Source organism: Drosophila subobscura, chromosome J (assembly GCF_008121235.1).
Source record: "Drosophila subobscura isolate 14011-0131.10 chromosome J, UCBerk_Dsub_1.0, whole genome shotgun sequence".
NCBI classification, from domain to species: Eukaryota; Metazoa; Arthropoda; class Insecta; order Diptera; family Drosophilidae; genus Drosophila; species Drosophila subobscura.
The window spans coordinates 17041992-17051205 of NC_048532.1; the positions used below are offsets into that span (position 1 = coordinate 17041992).

Below are 9214 nucleotides of genomic sequence, written 5' to 3' on the forward strand. Positions count from 1 at the left end.
ATCACGCAGCGAAATGGACGCTGAAGTTGACGCCTTCGGTGGCTCATTACAATCAATAATGCGGAGTAGGAGTAGGAGTAGGAGTGTGGAGTAGGAGTTGGAGTTGGAGCTGGAGTAGGAGTTCGATTGATTCTTTCCCTTCGAACGTACAGTGAGTGTTGGCTGCTGTCTGCCTGCTGTAAGCGAACGATTATCGTAGTGATTTTCTGATTTGACAGGCGTTAAATTAAAATTTAATTCGGGCCATCTATATAATTATAGTGATCCATTCGAGCATACACATTGACGACAAAAAAAAGAAACGAAGCGAAGACAGCGACAGCGAAGACAACTTCTCAGCGCATGTAATTAAAGCCACATTAATCAAGTCCCCAGTGCCCAGTGCCCAGTTCCCAGTTGCCAGCTTCCAGCCTCAGCTTCGATTCGAAGATGTTTGCCAGGTACTCGAGAGCCTGTCCCCCGTACCGTGCCCCTGTCTGTTTTCGTTGCCTTTGCTGCTGCTTTTTGGTAGCCACAAAATTGTCAGATTTGTCCACTTGAGTTATTTTTCGAAATGTGCGCGGACTCCCCCCTTTTCGAAGGGTGTCATCATCATCATCATCATCCTCCTTCTGAATTCCCAACCAATTATACTCGAAACTCGTGAGAATTTATTGCACGTTTTGGTTAGATTTTAAGTCGATTCTTTTCGTTTTTATTTGTACTCAGCACGCGGTTGGAGCTACGCCTAGAAAACTGAATAAATTATGTAAAAAATTGCACTAAATATTTGACCATTTGGAAGCGATAGAAGGAGCGAGCTCCCCCATGGCCTTCAATGGCTCATCACTCTGTAGGATAACTCTGCTCTAGGCCGCCTGCTCTGCATCATGCTGCTCCACATTGATCTCCTCATCCTCGTCCGCCAGCTCCTGTTGCTCCTGCCGCTGCTGCTGCCGCTGCTGCTGCTCTGTTTGCAAATGCATCTGCGGCGCGGCCATGTACTTGGCTATGTACTGACGCGCAAAGTTCAAGGCAAAAGCTGCCGCTGAGGCTTGGGGCAGGGGCATGGTCATGGACATGGGCATAGGCATAGTCATGGGCAGCGTGCGGAAAGCGCTGTTCTCACCGCCCATTGATAATGGAGCTGATGCTGTGGGTGAGGCAGGAGGTGGCGCTGCCGCTTGCCGTGCTGCTGCCAGCTCTTGGGGGTTGTGGCAAGTGCTGGGACTGCTGTTGCTGCTGCTCAGCTGCCGCTGCTCCTCTGGCTTCTGTGGTCCAAGCTCGGACGTTGCTCCTCCAGCTGGCATGGGCGTTGTCTCGTCGCGTTGCTTCATCAAGTTGACACGCTGATGGCGGCGCCATTTCGCTCGTCTGTTGGAAAACCAAACCTAATTGATCAATCGATGGAGAGACAATTTGTTAGTCGATAAAGAAAGAGTGGGACGGGCTTCGGGGCGATGTGGTTAGTACAGTGGAAGTGCAAGTGACTGGAACTCACCTGCACCCGCGCCTCGCTCAGCGCCGTTCTGCCCGCCAGCCGCTCGCGGGTGCTGACACACGGGTAGTGGGACTTCTCGAACTCCCGCTCCAGTTCGTCCAGCTGCTCGGGGCTGAAGGTTGTGCGATTGCGCCGGAACTTGGGCTGATCGCTGTCCTGCGACTCGCCGCTGTCCTCGCCCTCGATGTCTGCGGGAATGGGAGAGTAAATCTTTGGGGTTTAGCTTCCCTTTCTGGCACTCACCAATCACACGGTTGGCCTCCACATCCAGCTCCGGGCTGCGGCTGCTTCTGCGACTCTCCCTGCTGCCCGAATCCGGGGACATGGCCGGCAGGGACAGCCGTCCGCTGCCCGCGCTGCTCTCCCCGCAGGCGCTGCCGCTGTTCGTGTTGTTGCTGTGGGAGTTGGCGGCCTCGCTGCCGTAGCTGTTGCTGCTCCCTGGCAGCGGCACCGCACCCCACAGCGGATGATGCCCGGCCCAAGTGGGAAAACTCGTGTACGGATGTGGATGTGTGGGGTGCAGGGCATAGCCGTAGCTGGCAGCGCGGGCAAACTCCGCAGCGGCACGCTCAGCGGCGCGATTGCGCAGAATGCGATTGATGCTGCTCACCGAGGGGGCGGTGGCATTCGTGCAGACACCTGTGGGGGAAGTGGAGGAGGAGGAATGAGTGCACCGGATGCTGTACATCATGACCCCCGAACCGAACCGAACCGAGCCGAACCAAAACGAAGCGAACAAATGAGCTCAAAGATTGACTGTAATGAGCGTGGCCGGCGTTCGCGATTTGAATCTGCCTCGAGGCTGGAGTTCCGCCTGTGTGTGTGTGTTCCTGTGCGTCTCATGTGTAGCGATGACAATCTTTGGCCACGGATTCATTGCCCCGAGCGATTTGAACTGACTGCCTATGTCCACTGCCCACAGGCGACTGTCAAGCGGTCGTCAAGCTGGGGTCCCCACTGCTGGCTGCTTGCTGGACTCTCTGATTATCGTTGCCTGGAGTCCACAACCCAAAATGAGTGACACAAATGTGAGCACATTTACATATCAATCGACATCAATGGAGGGAAGGCCACGGCACTCCACTCGAAGTTCGTTGGGGAACGGATGTTCATAAATTAGTTAATCGATAAAACTAAATCTACGCCACTGGAACAATATATTCTTACAACATTAAATGAGGAGACTCGGGGACTGATCGCAAAAGCATTCGCATTACGAGCACCATAAACACATCAATCCAGATCGAAGCCTGATGGTTGGATGCTTGATCTGCGGATCTGCTGCCTGTTGCTGCTGCTGCTGACTGTTCCTGCGCGTAAACCAAAGATCGAACTAAAGCCTGAACCACAGATCGAACCAACGACAGTTGGAACCCCAACCCCACAGAACGCACTGCGCAAAGAGGGACAACTCCAACTCGAACCTCTGTCATTTGTTGTGCAATTTCGCTTTCGGGTGTTCCCTGTCAGTTAATTAGCCTCGGATCAGCCGCTGCGCTCATTGTGCCTGCCGCTCATTGTTTTCCCCACATCCTCAAGCCCCAATCCCTTACTTACCTTCGCTGATCAATCGCTCGCGTATTTCCCACGCAAATATCGTTGGATTCTCGCGCTTGTATTGCTCGATCTTGGAGACAACTGTTGGCGTGGCCACCTTGGGCTTGGAGCCGCCTATGAGGCCCGGCGGACGCAAAGTGCCTGCAAAAAAAGGGAGGGAGAGTGGAGAGTTTATTAATGGAACTCCACGTGTGACTGGGGTTTGGGATTGTATAAGCCCTCTAATCACTTTTCACTTGCCCAAAAAAACGCTGCTGGGCATTCGCATAATTTTTACATTGTGTCTGCCACTGTCTCTGCCGTGTGGGCGGGTCAAAAGCCCTGCGGTCACAGCATTGCATTGTGTAAAGCTCGAACTGCTACCTGTCTGCCCTGCCCAGTCCCAGCCCAGCCCCTACAGCCACTAACTAACTAGACAATTAAGTCGGGAAGCTGGCAATCCATTCAACAGCGCGCTAATTTGAATATTTGACAAACAGCCGCAGCTCGAACTCGAACTCGAACTCGGGCTCCAAGTTACAGTCACAGCCTCGGGACTTGCAGCCTCAAATGATAATTCGTCGGAAGCGGTTGACAGGCGCGCGCGTTTATCTTGTAAATTGAGCAGCGAAGCTACACGCGGAGAAAAACAATCTAGACTCCAGACATAGATCAGTGGAGTGAGGAGGGTTTGGACGTAAACCTGTTTTTAGAGAAACATTTTCAACTGCCGCTTTGTGCTGCTTTCTTGCAGTGTATTGTACTTGGCTTATTGCACACAAAAACGGAAATTATTTTGCACAATTTGAATTGGCTCAAATGGAAGTGAAATACAAACATAGATTTGTGCATTTGAATGGCTGTGATTTAAGGCCACGCTAATGAATATTTGTGAATGGGCAGCCGCGTGGCACTTCATTCATTCATTCATCACACAGCACATTCAGTCGGGGCAACACTCCATGATAATGTGGCGCATGTTAATGCTGCGAACTGTCAGTGGTGGAAGCTTGGCAGCTTTAAATCATCGTTTTATGGGAGCTTTCAGAGCAGTCAAGGGCGGCATCGATCGAAGTGGCTGTTAATTCTAGAGCTTTGAGTTGCATGAAGGGATGAGCTCTTGCTTGATGAAATATTAATGATAATCATTACCCATACATCGAATTCTTCTGTCTTATGTTAGTCTTAGAATACCCTCAAGATTATATTATCAGAAATTCCTGTGTTAAAGCGGCAACCCACCAAAAATCAAATCGACCGTTCGCAGAAATTCTACAGAAAGCAAAGTCAGTTGCCTTCTATAACTTATGCTAAGCTTCTGTGATCTTATACTCCAATTATCCAATTTATAGTCATTAGAAAAGCACACAAAAATCTATAGGGCAAACAGCTTCCTAATTGTTCTACAAATCTGTTTGTTTGGCTTCAAATTTAAAGAAAAAGAGCTTCAAAAATGGAGATAAGAATTGCCCGAAACTGTAGAGTTCTTTTACATATATTGTATAAGGAAAATTAGCCACTTGAAGTGCACCCCAACTCGTTGGCAAATTGGAAATGACATGGTCAAGTGTCGCACTTGCAGCTGGTGGCAACAGGTGTGCGGGCAGCCTGCTGCGATAGTGCATATCGGTGGGCAGGGTCGGGAGTGGAGTGGAGTGTGCCAGGCGGCGATGGCCAATCGATTTGTCGTGTTTACGTGACCCTCCAGCAGCAGGGGAGCCAAATCGATTGGGACGCTTCTGGCTTGGGGTTTCGGTTTGGGTTTTGGGGGGTGGGGGGTGGGCTAATGCGGCGCGACACCTGGCAATTGCGATTTGGGGCGCGTGTTTTGTGGTTCCGCCAAATCGGTTATGCCAAATTGGACAGGGCTAAGGCAGCTGATTGCATTAGCTAGACCTCTGTCAGCCCTCCCTGCCCCCCTGCTTACCTAACAGCTTGGAGACGGCTCCTTGCTGGGAGAGCATGTGCTGCGCCAGATCGTATCCTCGCAGGCCAAAGCGGGAGAGTTCCAGCAAGCGATGCTGCGAGGCCAAGGCATTGAGATTGCTGGCATTGGCATTGGCGTTGGCTGTGGCTGTGGCTGTGGCAGGTGCATTGCCATAGATGCCACCCACCAAAGTCGGTGTGCCTGTGGGTGGTGTTCCTTGGGCCATCATTGGTGCGGCTGGACTGAGGCTGTGCGGCTGTGTGAGGACTGCAATTGGAGAGAGGAAATAAAAGGGAATGAGCTGAAAATCATTAAATGTCAATTGGAATTTAAACGAAGCTGTTGCCGGCATTCCGCGCGTGACACAGCAACACCAAGAAATTTGTTGCAGCCTCAAGCGAGGAGCTCTCGAGGAGACAATGAAATGGTTGGACAAATTTCGGCGCGCTGCGCTGATCGACGATGTCAAAGCTGAGGTTCAAAGTCACAGGCAGAGGCAGGGACAGAGGCAGAGGCCGAGTCGGAGAGTAGTCAGAGTCAGTGGCGGAAGTGTCAGCGTTTATGGGCATAATGGACGCGGTGTGGTCCATTAGCGGAGCGGACTGCTGGCTGGAATCACTCCCAAGCAGCGACAACAGCGACTGCCAGCTACTGTTTGGAATTTATGGAATTCCTTGACGCTCTGCAGACTGCTGGCAATTTGTTGCCGTTCAGACTGCAACCCGGATCGTTGATCGTTGATCGTTGATCGTGGACAGCGGATCGTGGATCGTGGAGCCCGCCTGTCACTGTGCTGCCAGCAATTGGCCATTCCTCAGATGTAGAAGCTTTTATGTTCGTTTTGACATTTTATCTGATCGCGAGAACTGCACACATTTTAACACCTCTTTTTTGGTGCGATCGATGGATCGAATGGAGCCTCTTGCTGTGTGTGTGTGTGGCCGCAGAGGGTAGATGGCCGCCTGGTATGCCGCCTTCTTGGGCTCTGGCCGATTGGTGGGCAACTAATTAAGCTCCATGCAGATGCTCCTTCCAGTCTATGCGGCGTGGACAATTTGTTGCACCAATTGTTGTGGCCGCTATGCTTGATTTATGCCGCAAAGAGCTGCAGCTCCAGGCAGCAGCTGGTAGCAGGATCCACCGATGATTTACTACACTTGTGGCAATGCGACAGCTCCGACTGCCCCGACGCGCCTCAGTCAATTGCAAAAGCGGCTTAAAATCGCGGGAACTGCACTCCAGAACCTGCCCCACCCCGCCAGACTCTCGCTCCAGATGTTGCCTGCCACAAGTAGCTCCAAACCGATGATGGTTCGGGCTCGGGCTCGAACGAATTGCGCTCCCCACCAAGTGATGATCGCCTCGGAATTCAATTGATAGTTTGATTTATTGCTACCGGTACCTCTGCACCCCTTCCCCTTCCCTCCCTCCCAGCACTGCATATAAATTAAAGTGGAGTTGGCTCGCTCTTTTTTTTTTTTTATATGTCCATGCCACAGAGACTCATCCTCCGCGTCTCGCTTGCTGCCTGCTGCCTGCTCGCTGCTCGCTGATCTTGTTTGTCGCGCGCAACGCATTACTCGTCGTCTAAGGCTTCTGGTTTTTTATTGCCGGATCTATGGAGAGCTTGGCAGAGCTTGGTTCTTGCTGCATTTCCTTATGCCGTGTGGCAAATGTCAACTCTGAGTTGCTGGAGAATATATTCTGGAGAGAGTTTGATGCTAAAACTTAGGGTTTATTGTGTGACCTTTGGTTTCATTATTGATGTGTAGATGGGGAAATTGTTATCAGAAAAGGATTGGAAGATGTGGAAATGCAAGTATTTGTAGCTCCAACTCAGTTGAAACCTTTTCTATTTACGTGTTGTGTCCCAATTAGAGGAGAAGAATGCCTAAACATCGTTTTAGCGAGGAAATATATGGAATTTACTGTAGATAAAGACTGACTGTAGCAATGCTGACTCTCGTTAAGGCAAATCCACATAAAATCTCTTAATAAATGGATAAAAAAAAGTTGATCTAAGGGTTAACTCAACATAAAACTCATAATTTTCGACTCTTCTCATACTGATGAGACATAAGGGGGACACACATGAGTCTCTCCACTGACTCTCTCTCCACTGAGCTTTCGCTTAGTCGCTGAGCTGTTGCCTCCTCCATGTCACTCTCCACTCTCCACTCTCTCCCTCTCTCTCTCTCTCTCTTCTCTCTGTTTGTAAAAATCATCGTGCACACCTTTTATGCGCTTGGCTTTCTAAGAATAATGCGAATACACGCACCACGTAACCTGAGAGCCCTAAGTATGGTTTCTGGCCCTATGCTTAAACTTCAATGTACGAGTATGCCATCCATGTACCCTCTACCCCCCCTCTCACTCTCACTCCCTCTCTCTTTCCCACTCTCTGTGTCTTTGTCTGTGTCTCGTTCGTCGCTGCACCCGCTGCTGAGCTCTTTTATAATTATTTATTTATTGTGCAACTTCCAACACCTTCTAGAGACAAGTCAAAGCTTTAGACCGCTGCTCGCACCAATGCCCATGGCCCCCCCTGCCTGCCCGCCCCATCCCGTACTGCTGACTGCTGAGACTCTGAGCTGCCCCTCGATGGCCGCCACGACATGAACTAATTTTATTTGACAACCCATACTTGTGCAAAGCAAATTGCCACTGATGTGCGAAAGACCAAAACAGTTGCCAGTTGTCTCTCCTGTCCGTTGATGTATGTATAAATATACATATGTATGTATACATATGTGTATATGTATAAGAGTGAGGCTGCCGCTGCGTTGCTGTTGTGAAATTTCCAAATCATTGCACTTGCCAGTGGCTCTGGCCTTTGTCTTTTGTCTTAAATTGTTTCTGTTCCTATCGAGGTCCCTTCCCGTATCCCTGTCACTTCACGGAATTTCACCCAAATTCGCAGTGCCCTGGAGCGTGCAACGAGGATTAGCTGCACATTCCCAATCCCAATCATTTTATCACCTCAGCACTCACCTGTGGGTGCTGCGGCTGTGGGCGAAATGGGCGTCATTGCCGTCGGTTGGCAACCGCTTCCGGGCAGCAGATGGACATGCGACGGCATTGGCACCGCTGTCATGGCAAGGGACACGCCGGCTGCCGCACTCACACCCGTCGGCATAATGGCTACCGGAGATGCAGTGCCTCGGGGCGGTAGAGCTGTGGCGTTTGTGGGTGTCCTCGTTGAGGCTGCTGAAGTTGTGCTCGTCGCTGTTGTAGCCATGCCCAGCGGAGGAGAGGGGAGGAAGATCTAACGGTAAGTCTGGAAGCGTTCGGTACACGTTAGGCGGTAGCAGCAGCAGCAGGTGGCATATCTTCAGGCTGGGAAGCCAATGGGAAATTAGAGAAAAACTGTTTTTCCGACGGCCGCGTGCAGGCAACTCGTCGGCGGTGGCTCTCTCTGCGAAAACGAAACAACAGAAACGAACGAAACGCGAACCGGACCTACCTTCGCCGACGCGCGCTCACTCACGCCGACTGCGATTGTGAGCAAGCTGTGGCCTGGCCCCAGCCAGCCGAGACTTACTTTGCTCGCCCCTGCCTGTGGACGGTGGACGGGAGCTACCTGCAGCTGGTCGGGTGCGGGCGGGGAGGGGTGCTGTTGTGGAGCTGTATTCTGGTTTGCTTGTGGTTGAGCACTGAGCTGCTGAGCAAGCGAGCTTCGGAAAGGGGTGTGGGGGCCAGTGGTGGTGTGTGAGTGTGATGCCGAGAGAGAGAGTGCGCGTTTGAGCGTGGTGAGTGCTCTCTTTGAGCGTAAGCAGTGCGGGCAGGCAGGCAGGCAGGTAGAAAGACAGAGAGACAGACAGCGATGCAGTTGTAAAAGTTCAATAATTAATTAGCCCGACAATCGGGTTCATTCTGTTTGTCAAACTTTCCGCCCGTTGCGTTGAGAATTAAACGTTTTTTGCAGTGCCATCGTGGAAGCAACGTAACGGTATTTGCGCATGCAAAAAGCGCATTAGGGTGGACATTTTGATGGCAAGGCCGGAGGAAAGCCAATGAATCCGCGCACTCAATACTCCTTGGCAGAAAGAGACAGAAAGATAGGGAGAGAGCGAGCAGTAAAAGCCTGCGCACAACTCTGCAAAAGAAGCGAGCAAAAGAGAGAGCGAGAGAGTTGCAGTTGCAGTCAGTGCGGAGTGGAGTGTGGGGCACCAACTAATTGATTTACTTGTCCGCAGTCACCCCACTCCCCACCACTCCCAGAGGATGCAAAATGGTCGACCGTCGCTGGTTGGCTGTGGATGCGGCGCTGA

General features: G+C 51.3%; 1 protein-coding gene across 4 annotated transcripts; it reads right to left on the reverse strand.

Moving 5' to 3' along the window:
* Positions 1–795: 795 nt before the first annotated feature.
* On the reverse strand, positions 796–8418 carry LOC117894731 (paired box protein Pax-3-B). Of its 4 annotated transcripts, none has more exons than XM_034801925.1 (6): positions 7935–8418; positions 4944–5210; positions 3038–3178; positions 1724–2119; positions 1481–1668; positions 796–1370 (listed from the first exon to the last, which is right to left on the reverse strand). In XM_034801925.1, the coding sequence occupies exons 1-6, from the start codon at positions 8179–8181 to the stop codon at positions 849–851; spliced, it is 1761 nt and encodes a 586-aa protein (XP_034657816.1). In that variant the 5' UTR covers positions 8182–8418; the 3' UTR covers positions 796–848. The 4 variants fall into 4 exon arrangements, with proteins under 4 accessions (XP_034657816.1, XP_034657819.1, XP_034657818.1 ...); XM_034801928.1 differs by having other exon boundaries at positions 813–1370; positions 4944–5079; positions 8021–8391; XM_034801927.1 differs by having other exon boundaries at positions 813–1370; positions 4944–5085; positions 8021–8391.
* Positions 8419–9214: the final 796 nt, after the last annotated feature.